Raw genomic sequence first — 18,679 nt, forward strand, 5'->3', positions numbered from 1 at the left:
CGAACCTAGTCCCACGAACCTTGTTATCAACCCATTTCCTTTACTGACCGAAAATGGTGAAGATACAAAAAATACATATAAAAATCAAAATTCCACGAACCTAGTCACACGAACCTAGTCCTCACGAACCTGGTCATCGGTGTCCATTATTGGGCTAGGTTTGGGTTCATTATCTAATTGAGAGCTTGACCAAGGCGGCTAATTTGGGGTGGAATCGTGATTCTAGCCACGTGTTATTCGATGTATACAATAATCGAGCATTTTAATCGATATCGACGACGGCCAACAACAATGATGTCGACGACCGAACTGCAGAGCTCTTTGAAAATGATTCAAATTTGGACATGCCTAAACTCCCAGCATTCGCTTTGGAAAGTTCGCTCAAAGTTTACTGAGTATCCTGATTTGCCTCTATATATTTCATCATTTTACGGAAATTTCTTTGACTCGCCAAAGAATTACAATTTATCTCAGTTCAAAGATATCGACTTGAAAGATTTTTTTATTCAAGTAAGTTGTAATTTACAATTTATATTGATCAATTTTAACAAAGACACGACCAGAAGTTGTTGTGCTAAGATGTCAATTCAACATGAAGCCATGCCCAGTACCGAAAATCATTCTAACGTATGAGTCGGTCATAATTCTAGAGATAAAAACTTTTAGTCGATATGGCTGGTGCGAGCATTATGAGTTCTTGGATGATCAAGTAACCATTGCTGGTCCTCAGTCGAGTTTCGTTTATTACGCTGCTTACAATAGGTCGGATGTAACGACTGGAATGCTTCAGTTTGTCGACGGGATGACTCTTTTCTACTCGAACGGTGTGAACGATGATCTTATGCATCAAACACGGTCTACATTCGCTTTATCGAACAGACTCACGACGGTTGCTCTAGCACCAAGCATGAACCTTTATCTTCCGGAGAAATGTTCTAAAAAAGAATTGGATTTCTATCGAACATATACTCGTCAACAGTGTCAAGAAGAGTGCCGAGAGAAGAGCATTATGCAACTCTGCAAATGTTACCCGCCCTATCTTCCAGAGATGGATGGACTCAAGCCCTGCTCATTTGAAGATCACGCGTCATGTATTGCTCCTAATTTTTCCTTCTTCAATTTCACTCGATGCCACACGTAAAATGACAAGATAAGGCCTAATTTTATTATTATTTTTTAGGTGTCCCAGAGAGTGCGAAGAAAACGATTATGATAGAAATGTAGAATACGGAAAATATCATGAGCCGATTCACAGGTAAATACTCACGGGATACATCTCTACAACTTACTAGAACTCTGGAAAAGTATCATCTGGCAACAGGAAGCCCTTCCATCGACATTGCCGCCTTTCAAGTATTTTATCCGCAGCTCGCTATTACTAAGAGAATTCAAAGAAACGAGTATAATTTAAGTCAGTTTTTCTCTGAACTTGGCGGTTCGACCGGACTCGTTCTAGGCATAAGCTTATTGTCCATTGTCCAATTTCTTGACAGTTTGATAACATATGCAAAATACATCGTTCCGTATCTTTACAGGTAAAGAATTCTCGTTTTTATTTTTCAGACTCTTTTAGAAAATACAAAAAGCGTCGGATTATTTCTGAAGAAGAAAAATGCTGCCAAACATACAGCATCGAAACAGTGCATACTTTGATTGCTTATGAGAACAAAACAATTTCAACGATTTGATCATTATAGAGGAAGACTTTATTCACATGTTTCTTAATATACAGCTTTTTTCGTTCTTAATTTCGCTGAACATGATCCTTGATATTGCGTATCTGAAAAAGGTTTTGTTCTGAATTTTAATAAAATCTTACTGAGAGGTCCTTCTCATCATTAAAGTAATCGTAGTCTATTATTGGAGAGTAGTCAACTTCACTTGTTTTTACCACCGCGTCAAACTGTTCTAACGACTCCACAAGCCTCACGACTTTCTTGATAATCAGTTCTTCGTCAAAGTTATTCAAGTCAACTTGAAGAGATAGCTCTAATCCAAAAGTTTTTGCGTTTCCAGAGTCAAGTTCATTGATAACTTTTACGTTTGTCACTTCCGACATCGCTAAGAGAGCTTCTGATGAACCAAAAAGAAGATCATCTTTTGTTGTTTCTATAGAAGTGCCAACATGAACATTGATTCGAATAAGATAATCGGTTGGAAGGTCTTTCCCAAGCTCTTCAAATTCGATGTCAGTGTATAATCGACGAAGATTGTACTTTATCTCCCGCAAAAGATCTTCCGCAATCTCCCACATAAGAAGATGCATTACTCCTTCAGGTGATGTTAACTGGAGATCACATGAAGAGCAAATCGACTGAGTTATTCGCATTATCTCCATGACTTCAGATTCGAAGCGGTCGTCACTCCAATTGTCATCTTTTTCAAGTTTAATTTCGATCGGGCCCACTTTATCTTGACTTGTAGTCGAAGTTTCCTGTGTGGACGTTGTTGTCCCTGATGTTGATGTTTCAGTGTCGTACTTGAATGTAACATAATCATAGGCTTCCGAAGGCTCAGATTCGAAGTGACTGCTTTCGGAATCGAAATAATACTTTTTATCGAGCGAGGGGTATGTGATACTCGTTCTTGTTAATAGTGTAGTCGATGTTGTCTCATATTCAGTGGTTGTGCTCGCCGAAGAAGTAGTAGTTGTCGTGGTGGTGGTTGTACTTGTAGTCGTTGTCTTAGTTGTAGAGCTAAATGTGGTCGTAGTTGTGGTCGTAGTTGTTGTAGTAGTAGTGGTTGTCGTTGATGTTGTGGTAGTAGTCGTGGTAGTAGTCGTTGTTGTAGTCGTGGTAGTAGTCGTACTTGTCGTTGATGTTGTGGTAGTAGTCGTTGTTGTAGACGTGGTTGTAGTCGTGGTTGTAGTCGTGGTAGTAGTCGTGGTAGTAGTCGTGGTAGTAGTCGTTGTTGTAGTCTTTGTTGTAGTCGTGGTTGTAGTCGTGCTTGTAGTCGTGCTTGTCGTTGATGTTGTGGTCGTAGTCGTTGTTGTAGTCGTTGTTGTAGTCGTGGAAGTAGTCGTGGTGGTAGTTGTGCTTGTCGTTGATGTTGTGGTCGTAGTCGTTGTTGTAGTCGTTGTTGTAGACGTGGTTGTAGTCGTGGTTGTAGTCGTGGTAGTAGTCGTACTTGTCGTTGATGTTGTGGTAGTAGTCGTTGTTGTAGACGTGGTAGTAGTCGTGGTGGTAGTTGTGCTTGTCGTTGATGTTGTGGTCGTAGTCGTTGTTGTAGTCGTGGTAGTAGTCGTGGTAGTAGTCGTTGTTGTAGACGTGGTTGTAGTCGTGGTTGTAGTCGTGGTAGTAGTCGTGGTAGTAGTCGTTGTTGTAGTCGTTGTTGTAGTCGTGGTAGTAGTCGTACTTGTCGTTGATGTTGTGGTAGTAGTCGTTGTTGTAGACGTGGTTGTAGTCGTGGTTGTAGTCGTGGTAGTAGTCGTGGTAGTAGTCGTGGTAGTAGTCGTTGTTGTAGTCGTGGTAGTAGTCGTACTTGTCGTTGATGTTGTGGTAGTAGTGGTTGTTGTAGACGTGGTTATAGTCGTGGTTGTAGTCGTGGTAGCAGTCGTGGTAGTAGTCGTTGTTGTAGTCGTGGTAGTAGTCGTACTTGTCGTTGATGTTGTGGTAGTGGTCGTTGTTGTAGTCTTTGTTGTAGTCGTGGTTGTAGTCGTGCTTGTAGTCGTGCTTGTCGTTGATGTTGTGGTCGTAGTCGTTGTTGTAGTCGTGGTAGTAGTCGTGGTGGTAGTTGTGCTTGTCGTCGATGTTGTGGTCGTAGTCGTTGCTGTAGTCGTTGTTGTTGTCGTGGAAGTAGTCGTGGTAGTAGTCGTGGTAGTAGTCTTTGTTGTAGTCGTGGTAGTAGGCGTGTTTGTCGTTGATGTTGTGGTAGTAGTCATAGTAGAAGTCGTGGTAGAAGTCGCGGTGGTAGTTGTGGTTGTAGTCGTGCTTTTCGTTGATGTTGTGGTCGTAGTCGTTGATTTAGTCGTGGTAGTAGTTGTAGAAGTGGTCGGTGTTGTGTTTTTGATAGAAGTAGTAGTAGTTGTAGAAGTTGTCGTTCGGGTTGTTGATGTCATGTTCGTCGTCTTTGATGTCGTCTTAAATTACTAATAAGAGACGACCTTTGAATTTAATCATGGATAAGTCCAATTCAATAAAAAAATTCTCATCTTTTTGGGAAAATAATACCAGCAAGGTGTAAAAAATGATACCATAGTGCAACTATCGTAAATCATGAAGATGGAGCTCGAAGGAGCGAGAATAAAAGGTCTGATCTAATTCTATAACCGATGCCTATAAGTGGCTCTCTCGGTGAAGGTCTTTCCACACAGAATATTCTGTATGCATATACTGTATGCATATGTATACATATTGCAGTTAAGAAGAAAATCATCCTGAAGCTCAAGAAATCTAAAGTCGTTTTCATCGACTTATGGGTAAAAAATAAACGTATTTACCGTTGCTGATGTAATTGTCGTCCTTGTTTTCGTCGGTTTTGCCGTTGTTGTGATTGTTGCAGTCGTTGTAGTCATTGTTGTTGAAGTTGGGGCCGTGGTCGTTGTCGTTGTGACTGGCGTTGTATTTTTAGAAGCAATAAGAGTTTTTGTTGTAGTTTCCGCAGTCGTTGACGATGAAGCTAAACTTTGAGTTGCCATCGTAGAGCTAGTGGTGATGGACGTAGTCACGGTCGATTTTGTTGATTTGCTTGAAATTGTAGCCGTAGTTGTGTGCTTACTCGTAGTCGCTTTCGTTGTTGATGTACTCGCAGTCATTCTCAAAGTAGAAGTCGTTGTGGTAGGTGTAGTAGTAGTAGAAGTCGTAGATGCTGTTTTTGTTATCGTGGTACTGGTTGTTGTTGATGGATTTGAAGTAAAAGTAGAAGGTGAAGCCGACGTAATAGGAGACGACGATTCGGTTGATGTAGCTGTAGTTGTATTAGTAATTGGTGTAAATATTTTGTTGTCAGAGCTTGAAATTACATCATTTTCTTGTTCTTTGGTTATTGTGAGTGTTGCTTTGAAGGTCTGAAAGGAATCGTTATTATTTGATTCAAAATGAGTTAATTCAATATAAATTTCTTACCGGGTCGGCAGCTGATGAGATTGTTGGTTCCGTTACTTTAAAATTTGTCGTTTGTGAGGTAGATTCGATAGAAGTAACAACATCTTTAGTCGTGTCTACAAACTCCACGGCACCTTTATCGGGGCTGAAAAATGTCATTTCGTTGTCAGCAGATTCAAGCAAGCTATTTTGGATTAATGGAGCGAAAGTATATGATTGTATGCTTTGCACCGAGGTTTTCTTACTCTGTTGCCCTTCTTCTGGCACAGGCAATGCAAATAAAGGCGCAACAGCTGAAACTGTATTCTTATTCGAATCTTCCTTCTTATTTTCCAAGAACAGAGGAGCGATAACAGGGACATCATTATTTTTGTTTACTTGAACGATCGAAAGAGGCTTGAACCAATGGCCTTTTTTCGGAGTTGTTGATATGATTGGAGCAGGGGTCGTTGATGGATGCACAAATATATCGCTGATATTAAAAGTTCCACCGAGATCGCATTCACCAGTGTATTTATCCAAAACCTCAATTTTGAGTGATCTCGACCAATTTATAAGTGTTTTCATTATAGCTGAGAGTGCCCAATCATAGTCTATTTCTTGCGTCGCCTCAATGTCAACTCCAAGGAACGTGAACAACTTGAATCCTTGCTTCCCAGATTCATGTTCAAAGTTTATATTCTCATTGAAATCCACATCTTCATTGAGACTTAGTTGAATCTGGTTTTTAACTTTATCGATGTTTCGTGGGAAGTTCTTGCTGTGATTCGATATCTTCAAGCCAAAAAGAGCGAGATAGCAGCCGGGTTTAGTTGTAGTCGTTACTGGAGGCTTGGTTGAGGCATTGGTGGAAATTGATGAAGTTGATATAATTTTAGAATTTGAAGAAGCCTCTGAAACCGTTGTTGTTGATTCTGTCGGATCTATCGTATTTGATATTGTGAATTCCTTATCAGGTGATGAAGTTGCTGTGGTCAAAGAAGTCGAGGAGGACTCAGTTATTGAATCCAGTTTCGAATAAATTGTTGAGCTTTCAGGGGTTTGTGACTCTTCCATTGTTGTCAAGACGACAGTTGTTCCCATTTCGAGTTGTGGAATTTTAGTCTCTTTTACATATGGCTCAGTTACTTCGGTGGTCGGTTCCTGAGTTGTTGTTTCTCCTTGAAGCCGCCATACCGGCTCTTGTTTAAAAGTTTGCGGCTGCGTAAAGGTTGTAGTCTCCATAGAGAAAATGGTTGTTGTTGGCTCCGCTGTTGTCGATTTGTCTGATGGTTGAATAATTTCTTCTGATGGAGTTTCTAATTTTATTGAAGAATTATCTTGATTTGCTAGAGCTTCGGTTGATGTCGTTCCAGTCGATGTTGTTCCCGTTGAGGTCGTTTCTATCGTCCTTGTAGAAGTTATTAAACTTGTCATTGCTTGTGTTGAATCTTCTGAAATCGCGGATGCTGATGATACTGTGGTTGATGCTGATGTTGCGATCGACGATGTTGAAGCCGTTGACGGTGTGCTTGTGGTTTCTGACGATTGCGTTTGGGTAAACCACTCAATATCAGTTGTGTCTTTAGGTGTTCTCAATGTTGATACAGTTGTTGCCAAGGTAGTTGCTGATATGGTTGTCGTAGATATAGTGGTCGTAGATTTTGTTGTTGTTTCACGAATAGTCGTTGCTTCGACTTTTGTGGAAGATGCTATTGTTGCTGGGATGCTTTGAATTAAAGTGTCTGTATTTCCCTCTGAAGAAGTCGCGATCAAAGTTGTTGTGGTATCCGTCGTTGTATGAATATGCTCCGTAGTTGACGATAAAGTCGAACTTGTCGTTTCTCTTGTGTTATGAGAGAATACATTTTCGATGATATTGATTGCGGAAGAGGTTGCTACGGTTGATTCGGGATGATTTATCTCTTCTTTTTCAAGGTCTTTTGAGCCTGTTGGCAAAAATGAGGAGATGTTCTCGATTTGTTTAGTCTCTTCAGTGAATACGACAGTCTGAGTAGGAGAAAGAATATTTTCGGTGACTCGTTGAGACTCCAAGCAATCATCAGTTTCCTCCGCAAAAATGCAAATATCCTCATCACAGCTCATGACATCACAATTCTGTTCGAAAGCTTCATACGAGATTTTGAAACCTGCGCCCCTCAAGGTTCCAGCTTTTCCAATAACAAACCGTATTTTCACGATGGAAGTGTTTAATAATTTTAGTCTGAGGCCAACAAGACTATTTTCACTTGAAAATTTCGATGCTGAAAATGATGAGGAACATCCAGTGATGGTTGCGAGTGGAATTTCAATGCTGTCGATCATAGCAAATATTTCAAGCTTGTCAACACAGTTTGATATCGCATTTTCCAAGCTAAAAGAACAATTTAAAATATCCTCACAAGGACTGGCCAAACCTGAAATCATCAAAAGTAAGTCGAAAAGCTTTAGTAGATGGAGGACTTAGGAGCCATTCCGTAGCTTCGTTCCCATTTTTACCGTAACCGAATGGATACCCACTGTTTCTTATTATTTCCTTTTCTGTTTTCATCATGACGGTTGAATCAGATTGGTCCTTGAGAACGTCTAAGATAGCTGTGTTGACTTCCTTTGTCGTACAAGCGTTGAGTTCTTCATCATACTGTAATCCTTGCTCACATATGCATCGGTAATTTCCTACTGTGTTGACACAGCTGGCAAAGAGTGGACAGCGCATCTGGTCTGGCATTTTTTGGAGGTGTGACGCGGCGTAAACTTGAGGTTCTTCGTACTGTTCTACAATACTCTTCCATGATTCCAGCTTCGTGATTTTTCCATTATCAGCTGTACCTTCTTCAACAAGAAGACTTGGCCGTTTGATTGAAGATAATTTTGCGCGACGATACAAACAGGATAAAACGCAATCATCATCTGTTTTTTCGCACACACCTGAACTCATGCAACTCACAAGCTCTGGAAGAAGTTGAAGCGGATCAAGATCAATTCCAAGTGCGATACTCAAGCAATCTTGGCTATAGAAGAATTCTTCTTTACAAAGTGTAGCCTCTTCTGGCAAATCATACTTTTCAAAATACTTTTCTTGGCAATAATCTGGGCAAAGATCTCCTTCCTCTTTGCAAAGACAAGAGCAGTCCAGATTGAAAACAAAGAAATTCGTGAGTTCGGAGTTTGACGAAGCTTTGAACCGTTTTTCATTAACATAGCAGTGTCCATAACAATTGAGATCTTCAACAGAACACTCTTTTTGACAAAATTCATTTGCAAAGCTATTTCTACAATCCGTTTCATCGCAACTCAACAGATCAGAGTAGAATGATTCCTCAAGAACCTTGATTTCAGCCATTTTCTCCACGCACATCATGTGACAAACACCAGCATATAATGAATCGTTGCATTCGTCGGCACATCCAACTAGGACGCCGAGATGATCTTCGTTTGCACACATTATGATGCACTCCATGTCATCCAATTTGCAAGATTCGTAGCAAAAGATGAGAGTAGAAAGGAGGTTGCCCCGCTGAAGAGAGCGAATTTCATTTTCTTCAAAGAGACAGCCAAGAATGCATTTCAAGTCACTCATACATGTTCCAGTGCACCCCATCATCATCTGCGTGGAAGCCTCTGAGTTCACATGACCTGTTCTACTTTGGAAGCATACAGCAAAACACATTCCTCCAGTTGCATCCGAAGCGCACTCATCGATGCACTCAAAAATCCAATTGGTAAAGTGGTAAATTTCGATCGAGAGACGATCTTTAGCGAGACATCGAGTAGCGCAAAGAGCCGAGTTGTCCTGTCCTTCACATTTTGTCCAGCATTGAATAGATAGACTAACGTCATTAATATCTTTCTGTGCCTGCTCACGATCTGCTGACGTAAGAAGATCTCCAAGTTGTGCGCAAATGTCGAAGGTAAACGAATCCAAGCAAGAATTAATAAATTCAAACGGGCCATCAAGAATCTTGCTTGGAATATTACGTTTGACTTTGCATTCTTTCCATTCGTCTGTGTTGTTAGAGAGATAATTGCAGTCGGGAAAGCTTTCATCAAACAATGATCTGGAAAGATTTGGATCGAATCTCCCGACGATGCACTTTGCAAGGCACAAACCGAAGTTCATTGAGCTTTCGCAAAAGCTCCTGCAAGTTTCTAGTTTTAGAATCACTGAATCATGCGATATTACTGTGCTTTTCAGAGAAACTGTTCCAACAGACGCTTTCAACTCCTCTTTTGTCAAGCTGAAGATCTCGCCCGATAAAGCTAGAGGCAAGAGCTGCGGAAACGCGTAGAATGTGGCAAGGAAGGTTCGTTCTTTATCCAAATCGGTTTCGAAACATTCGTCTATGTCTATACATCTATTCTCATAGAGAGGATGCGTTATAAAACCATCGTGGCAGTCGCAGCGGTAACCAGACTCTTCGTCCGGAAAGCAGGTGCCTCCTGCTCCACAAGGTCTAAAATTGTGTCAAATGAATATTTAAATTATTCGCTGTTGTATTTCTTACCGATCAATTACGCATAAATTCGGTGCCGGGGTAGAAAAGCTTGCGTCAACATCAGAGAAAAGAGCTGTGTAATATACTTTGAATCCATTTCCACGCTTTGATCGCTGAGACTTTATGACCATTTCAACTTTTACTTTCTCAGCTGTGACAGCAAATGGAACTTTCGTTGCCGCCAATCTGCTCATTTTGGGGTCACAGTCTTTCATCGTAAAGAGATTTTCTGAGGTAGCGAAATCGGTGAAAACGACGTGATCTTCGCACTCTTGGTCCAAATTCATTTGAAGAATGGTGAACTCGAATCCCTTCGCTCCATCGACGTCGATTATCCATTCGCGTAAATCGTTTTCTGAGTATTTGGCTCCTTCATTGAATTTTTCATTGCTCAAGAATCGTCCAGGTTCTGTTACAGTTAATGGGAGTCGTTTTATAGAGACCATCGGTGGAAGTTTTGGGGTAACAGGCGCAATATCTGGCTTCTTTTTCTTATTTGAAATATTCACAGAATCACAAGTAGCTAGAGACGAAAGACAAAGTCCACTTTCGCATCCATAGTTCGTATGGCAACTTGAGCATGGTTTACCAAGCAGATATGGAATAGATTTACTAGCGAATCCTTCATCAAATACGCATATGAATCTATTTCCTTTCGAGGCGCATCCAACTTGAGTGTTCATTGAATTCAATAAATTTCGGTATCCACCGCATGGAAAAACACACTCTCCCTCTAAATTGGAGAAATATCTCTTTTCGTCTGCCCACGAGTAGATTATTTCGTTCCAGCTCGCTCCAAAGCCTACAGAAACGCGAGATACTGATCGCGAAATTGTTTCTCCGGCAATACTTTCAGCATATAGCGCCAAGTCCTCGTTCCAGTTCAGCATGAACATATTTGCTCCTGAGACTTCAGATCTGTAGCGATTCATAAGTGCGACGATCGTGTCATTTGCTGGAACAACTGCACATTCGGTCGTGAGTCCCGTGTCAAATTTGTCTTGTGATGCTGATTGTTGCCCGAAAATTTCAATAGAGCAAGCTGAAAGCGATGCAAATTGCCCAACAGCCTGTAGGAAAATATATTTCACGGGAACTTGCGCTCCACAATAAATAAGTAGGTTATCTTCTCCTTCTTCTGTTCCACAGAATACCGAATCTTCGAATTTCTCAGTGAGGCCCATCCGTGCACTTATTTTCACAGTGAAGTCTTTTGGAAGCTGCAATCTTATCAGATTAATCTCATTTGCGTCAGCAAGTTCGACTGTGATGGTCGGTTGGTTACCAGGCGATGTTAACGCGCAGCATGAACCCTCTGCTTCAGCAACTCTGCAAGATTTTTCTTCATCGGGATTCTGAACGAGTAACCAAGCTGGTGAGTAGTCATATGTTTTAGACATCTCAAGATTTGCTATTTCAAGTGGTTCATGATCAAAACATGGGCCGAGCGAGCAATGTCGCTGCTGAATCCATTCTGATCCACAGGATTCATCCTCACAGTCGCGTGTTCGTTCTCGCAGACCAAAATGGCACTTTCCGTTGCATGGAGTCCATTCCGTCCAGCTTGACCACTGGAAGTCACGCTTACCATATGCTTCAACTTCGCAGAGAATGAGGGAGTTTTTAGATTTATCCAACGAGGTTATTCGAATTTTTGATCCTGTAATAGGACCATTTGAGCAAAAAACTGCTTCTTTTATCGACGAAGAAACAAACGCGCAGTGTTCTTCGTCGATCGTAATTTCAAGAGGAGATGTAACAGTATCTTTGATTCTTAGTGCGAAAATTGAAAACGGTTTTCTTGCATCAATCTCGATATATGGGTTGGGTCCGACAGCAGAAGTCAAACAAGTGCCTCGTTTACCATCCGTCACGGCTCCAGAAGTGGTTCGACCAAGCCAGTCAGAAGACATCGTCCCACTGATAATATTTCTTTCGTCGTTACAGACGCTTTCTCCACAGGGTTGTTTTTCTTCGCTCGAACCCTCACAACTTTCGAATATTCTAGCGCTGACGCATGTTCGCGATCTTGAACGGATACCACTACCGCATTTACGAGAACATCCAGTCCATTCAGACCAAGAAGACCAGTTCATCTCTGGTATCGTTGAGTAGATTTTCGGACAGAGTGTTGTCGATTCCGTTATTGGTCCTCGTGACTGATCTAATAACATGGTGATGTGGTCACCAATTGCCATGGAACAGTGAAAGATTGTACCGGACTTCGAACATCTTTCGCCAGAATTAGGTTTGTCTCCAACATAAACATCATCTGCATCAACACTGACAATGTGAATAGAGGAAACGGATGAAAGCTTAAAGCTCGTCCAAAATCCATTGTTAACCTCTACACATGTATCGATGCTAGTACCCCCTGTTTCATTCGATGTTATCCTTTCAAAATCTCGAAAGTCAGTAGTCGAACCCAAACCGTCCTTCTGGAAGTCAGGCATGTTTATTACGAAAGTCTCTGGGGCTGTTTGAAACTCTTCTTCGCATACATCGCCAACAAAACAAAGCTTTGATTCTTCATAGCTTGCTTTAGCCCCAAGAGGCAAAGATCTAAATCGTGATTGCTTTCCATAGCCGCAAGTGGACGAGATCTTCCACGAGCACCCATCGAATTCCGACCAAGTTGATGACTCCCCGTTCTCAAAATCCTTTCCAATGAAAATTGAATCGTCGCTAGAGCATCTCACCCTATCGCAAGCTCTGAAATTGAGTTTGTAGTCGGACGTATCGAGGAATAGGTTATTTTCCCCAGGGGAGAGGAACAAAAACGACTTTAAATTATCTGTGAATTTCAATTCCTCGATATCAAGTTCAATATGCGTTTGAGAGCTTATAATTCCATCCTCATAGGAAACGTTTGGAGCAGATGGTGGAAGTGTTACAGTCTCGGAGCTTGAAGTTATTCTGGTTCCTAACGAAGCAGTTACAGTAACTTCAGTATACTGTAAAGTCGAGTTCGGATAGAACTTGTGCAATATTGACGAGTCAGGGTCCACAGATACCATTTCAAAGTCCGACTTTCCAGCCAACTGCAGTTGAATTGCATCATAATTTGAAATATCACTCGTGAATAGCACTTCAAGTTCTCCTTGATAATTTATGGCTGCATCGAATGTTATTTTTCTCAATGGTTGTTTTATGTTTTCCAATAATCCAACCTCGCTTGATGGAATAGAGACGTAAGAATCATCGTGAAGGGCGAAATTTACTTTGTTCCCGAAAATCTCTATCGAATACACCTCTTGTGAATCAAGATTCTCCAGAACAAGTGAACTCGAAGACAACTTCGTGGATTGGTATGAAACAGAACCGTCGGATTTAAATATTTGTACGTTCCAGGTATGATATTTATAAGTACTGTACCAGGATACAATTATTGCATCCTTTACGAACTCTATTTCATTGAAGATGACGATTGGTTTCTCAAAGCACCAAGCAACGGGATTTTTTCCAGATTTAGAGAAATCGTTAACAGAGACAGCGTAAGCGAAAATGTCATCGATGATAGCAGGAGACGAAAACTCATATCGTAATGAAGAGTCAATCTCTACTGATCGAATTTGCATCGGCTCGCGACTATCTTCCTTGATTCCCGAAATTTCAACTCGCACAGTTTTTTTGCTATTGATATCAGTATAAAACTGGCCATTTGAAGTTCGCTCGCAAATGATATCATCAGAAGTCAATGGTGCTGATTTCGTGACCGCTATTATCTCATCAGAATATTCCGTGTACTCTTGTCCCATAAAGCCAAAGTAGCCGACTATTGACACATTCATTGCAATATCCGAAGGTAGATTTTCAACAAATAATTTATCTGCTTCAGGATAAATATCAGATCCGAGGTCGCCAGAGAGATATTGCTCCGGTTTCATCACTTCGCCTGTCGAAGAGTCAATCCAATAAATATCAACTTCATAACCTCTAATCGATTTGTCTGCGTTTTGCAGGGTGAGCGAAATCGCAGAGTCCGTCGTCGAAGAGATTTTAAAGCTTGGCTTTACGAAAGGAATTCTTACAATGACATCTTTACTCCACTTAGACCAAAAGCCTTCAACTTTCGCGCGATGCTTGACGCAACATTGATCGCCTGAAATCATTGAAGAAAATGTGTGGCGTCGGAAAATTCCCTCGAATTCGAGAAGTTTTTGACCACTGTTGACACAGTCAATTTTAAGTTCGTAAAGTTCCACATCGACATTTTGGTCTCTGGCAATGTGATATGCGTACCACGAAACCTCGACTGACTCTGTGTCAATCGACGGTATATCCAGCTTTTCAGGCGATTCAAGTTGCGGAATCAGTTCCATTCCCAATACACCTCTGTGATACTCGTCGACGAGAATGGAAAAAGAAATATCGTAGAAAGCCACGTATTTGTACCCATCTTTGATCACAGAAATAATGTTAATTTCTTTAATGTGATCAGGATTGAAGTATCTGACAAGATCATTTTTGATGCTTCTTTTGATCAGAAATTCGTCATCATTTGATGAAGATTTTTCTCCATAAAACAGGGGTGCCTTAGTTTGTATTGTTTTTTCTTCGCTGTATTTGGTATCGACGAAGTAATTCATTAAAATATCTTGATAAGACATAACTTTGAGTGTGTATAAAATATCAGGATCGAGCCCTGTGATCGTTTCTGGCGACGAAGTGGATATCATGCTTCTGGAGTAAGATGGATTATCAGATCTTGTAATTTCGATTGCGATAGATTCGACATTACCATCAGCCTTCCATATGATGGCGATACTTTCTTCTGTCGACAAAAGGTTAAACTCTGGAGGTCCTGGTTCCGTCCTGAAGCGTTCAATCTTCGCTGAAGATTTTTCTCTTGATTCCGTATTCATTAAACTGCAGGACATCTCATAGGTAGTTCCTTGCTCAAGATCTGCTAGTGTTACAGACTTTTGCTTGAATACCATTTCTTTAGAATTTATCGAACACCAGACTTCATAAGCGCTTTTCCAACCATTTCCCACACTCTGGAATTCAACAGATGCATTGTTGGCGCCAACTTGGAGAATAGACACTCTAAGTTCTGGAAGCGTCGACAAACTTTCATAAGCGACGAAGGAATTTTTCGTAGAAAGCTGGAAATGATATTTTGTATCGGGGACAAGATCTTCTAGTGATACCAGTCCAGTTTCTGATTTGACGATTTTGCTCGATCCTGCGTTTTTTACCGATAACTCGTCAGCAACATGCTCAACAAGGAGTTTGATTCTGTCTGTTTCGATTTCCCTGTCTATGACAAGTGGCAATCTACTCTTCGTGGTCAAAGAATACGAGAATTCTTTGGACATCGTCTTCAAATCGGCTGAGTGAGCTTGAATTGTAATCTCGTAATTGACGTCAGGAAAGTACAAATCTTCTGGTATCTGAAGCATATTCATACTGTATTCTGGGCTAAGTTCTCCTTTCAGAGGTGGTTTGGTAGTAATTTTAAGGCCAGAGAAGACATTTTGAGATGCGTCCCAAACAACCATAATTCCAACCTCTTGGCTCTCTTCAATGATGAAATCCATCTCTTCCGGTGTTGTTGAAAGAACTTCCTCATAATCTGACGTGAGTTGATAGCTTGTTCCTTTTTCAAAAATCTCACGAATTTTGAAGGAATATTCATTGCCCGCCTTCAGTATATCTCTTCTCAAGAAATTTCTCTCGATAATAATCGGATCAGCAGACCCCAAGAGGACCTCAAACTTTCCACTTTTTCCATAGTGTCCATTCCAGTTGTAATCGATGTAATCACCATTAACGACAGCATTTATTTCACCAAGAGCTGGTGCCGTAGATATGATGAAGGGTTTTATTTGAAACTCTTCGCTTGAAATTGAGATTTTGTAAGTATTGTAAGGCTCGAGTCCATGAATTTCTAAATCTTCAACCAATATCTCACGAACAGTTTGATCAGATTCGACTTTTGAGGCTTCAACAAAAGCGGTTAGCGGCTGAGATGTATTGAAAGAATCTCCACAGTCGATTTTCAAGTAAGTCGAGTAAACAGTCGTAGGGATGCAATCCAAGAGTGGTCTGGTATCTCGAATAGGAGCAGTTGCGAATTCGAAGTATGCCCAAGGAGAGTTTCCTTGATCCTTTGGACTCGTGGCAATGATTTTTGCGGTGTATTCTGTACCCGCCTTCAAACCAAAAATTTCCTTCTTGTTTACTGCACGATCCAAATTGAAGGTTTTTATTCTGTACTGACCTTTGAAGATTTCAAGGCGATATCCGCGGGCTCGATCGATCTATCAAACGGACAATAAAAATGCGAAAATTAAACTCGAAATTTGAGATGCTCAATTTTCAGAAATTAACGCGAAAAGCAGATCATTGATTCAATGAAAAAGCGAGGAAAAAAGTTTCCTGGCTTGAAAGTAACCTTAGCTGAGCATACTCACGGAAGCATCTTCTTCGTCCATTTCCTGTTTCCAGTAAAGTTCCACTTTAGTGATTCCCACTTTTATTTTTTCGGCAATAAAGAGAGGAGCTGCATGCTTTATTCTTATTGTGACTTCCTTGATGTTAGTCAAGCCGAATTCAGTCTGGCCTTGAATCGCAAGAGTAACATCTCGTCCACTCGGAAATGCAATTTGGGGCACAACATTCATCTCTCCGGATCTACCTTCGAAAATGGGCGCACTGTATCTGTCTTTACCAATCCTCTTTTTGTATGTGCGCATTACTGTATATCTTTCTACAAGAGAGTCGTCACCAAATTTCATTTTGACAATATTTGAGAGTCGCTCAAGAATCTCAGGCTTCTGAAGTTCCGGAGCAGATCTAATGTTGTAAACCTCAGACTCAGCCATAATTCCGTTTTTGTAGATAACGTGAATTTTTAGTTCAACTTCGGTATCAGGAGCGATTGATTTCTTGAGCTGATTGGAATTAAAGTCGGAAATACTGTAGACATCGCTTCCGATGGACACTTTCAAACTTTCGATGACTGTATTGCTGCTTGAATCTTCGAAAATCGGCAGCCATTTGATGATGATTTCGTTGAAATTTGCCACGACGGTCAAAAATTCTGGTTTCGAAGGGAGGGCGAATCGCTGATGCTGGCATTTAGCTCCGTAAAACTCGATCGGGCAGCGACAGATCATCCCTTTTGCGAGAGTGAAACACGAACCGCCGTTTTCGCACTGTGGTTCCGCGTTTTCGAATCTCCGAAAAACGTGCAGAAATTGAGCGTAGACGTTGCAGAATCTACAGAAATTTCTCCAACTTTGAAGCCTTTTGCTTCTAAGCTTTCGCGGAGCTTGATATTGAATCCATTTTCGACCTCGGCTTGTCTCCATTTCAAGTCTTCTTCCGACGCTCTTATCAGCACTCGCGCCTTTTTACCGTTTCCTTCTTCATCTTTCGAGAAATTGATCAGAAGTGCAACATAATCTTCATCAACAGAAACACGGCCGAGTAACAAAGATTGAGCTTTTGTGAACTGGGCTGAGAGAGGGTTGAGAAGATGCTCACTCCATTGATTATCTTTTTCGGATAAGTTGATCTCAACAACGGCTGACAAATCAAAGTTGATATCGTTCGATAGTGTCTGGATCATCAAGAAGTCCATCCAATCGAAGGATCCAGACTTGAGAGCTCAAACGACTCGCTTCTAGGCTTGAGTCGTTCCAATAAGTCTGCTTTCTGTTTGATATGCGTAGCAGGACAAACTTTCACAGAGCATTTTCGGCTTTCTAATCCATTTCCTTGGCATTTTGAATATGTCTTGAGAAACAATTCCATCGCAAGATTTCCGGAAAATTCTCCACTCGCTACTCGAAATTGGGACTTTCGAGCTTGCATGATCTTAGACGAGCCTGCTGACCTCCAAACCCACAAGTCTTTGAGCAGGTAGACCAGGACTCCCACTGGCTCCATGCCAACCCACACGAGTGTACGTTGCAAGGTAGGTATTCGAGAGGCTGGCCAAAGCAGGTTGGTGTTCGCTTTACCAAAGGTCAAAAAACGTCATTTTCTAGTTCTTTTTTTATAATAGTTTGCACTTTTTAGAAAATATTGGTTTTGAGCGTTTTCTACTAAGATAATTGCTAGAGTGCGACCTGATCCTTTAGGTATTGATGAAAGGTAATTGCGCCAGTTAAATATTTTGAGAAAGCAGCTTTGAGGTTCGTCCGGCAAGTCCGATAACGCATGCGTCTCCCGCTGCCGCAACGCTTCGAGCATTGCGACCACTCGGTCCACTTGCTCCAGCCAGATAGTGTGTCCTCTTGAATAAATTCATCTAAGTTGAATTTCGGTGACGATTTCGATTGCGTATCATAAAGAAACTTGTGTTGTGTTAACGAAATATAAACGCACGATTGTCGTTGATTCTTATGTTCATTTTAGAAATCCTTTGGATAGTAATTTTTGTTATGGTGAAAATAATGTTAGCGTCTTTGCTAAGTGTGGCTATTTTTCTTCCGCTCTCCATTATGATTGAATATACTCACCTAATGCAATAAGTGGTAGAAATATTTACACAAAGCAGGGATAATTTAATTGTTACACCTAACGTATTTTGAAGATACACTAAAATATTAATTTCTTTAACATTCCTTGAGCAAGTATGGATTTGTGGTTTTCTCACAACATGCAATATTTATCAAGGTGACTAGAATATAGCCACATATAGAAAACTTCTTCATCTTCCCAAATTGGAATAGTTGATGTTCTCAGACGAGTTCTACTCTTTTAGAAACGGTAATTTACCATGGCCTCTCAGTTATTTCCAGTTTAGAAGGCTTCTTGATTCTCTAAGAGCTTCGAATTTTTTCTCTTGGGGTTTTAGGTCTTATTTAGGTGGATTTAGAGCTTGGCTTTATTGCTGTTAATTTTTCTCGGAAAAATTGATAATCCGGGCAAGGATTGAACGTCTTGTTCCATGCGATTTGGCTCCAACTCCACCTACTGGAGCGACTTCGCTCAGCACTAGAATCGTAATAGTACTGCACCGCTCCATACTACACCTTCGCTAGGTACAGTAGTATTTACGACGGTGCCAGCGCCAGCAGGTACAACTTACACCACCGAGAACCCGCAATTGGCTCCGGATTACATAAGCGCTTCTAAAAGGCGCTTCTCCACGCTGCTAGAAAATATAATTGGGGGCACCCGGACATACGGAAAACATACCAAGCA

General features: G+C 41.0%; 1 protein-coding gene across 1 annotated transcript; it reads right to left on the reverse strand.

The window, feature by feature from the left end:
* Positions 1 to 1,705: 1,705 nt before the first annotated feature.
* LOC145698195 (uncharacterized) lies at positions 1,706 to 17,179 on the reverse strand. The gene is made up of 7 exons (XM_081775396.1): positions 15,937 to 17,179; positions 9,527 to 15,783; positions 7,439 to 9,475; positions 5,064 to 7,395; positions 4,439 to 5,005; positions 1,820 to 4,078; positions 1,706 to 1,780 (listed from the first exon to the last, which is right to left on the reverse strand). The coding sequence occupies exons 1-7, from the start codon at positions 16,834 to 16,836 to the stop codon at positions 1,745 to 1,747; spliced, it is 14,388 nt and encodes a 4,795-aa protein (XP_081631522.1). The 5' UTR covers positions 16,837 to 17,179; the 3' UTR covers positions 1,706 to 1,744.
* Positions 17,180 to 18,679: the final 1,500 nt, after the last annotated feature.

This window comes from Oikopleura dioica, chromosome 2 (genome assembly GCF_907165135.1).
Source record: "Oikopleura dioica chromosome 2, OKI2018_I68_1.0, whole genome shotgun sequence".
In the NCBI taxonomy this organism is placed as follows: Eukaryota; Metazoa; Chordata; class Appendicularia; order Copelata; family Oikopleuridae; genus Oikopleura; species Oikopleura dioica.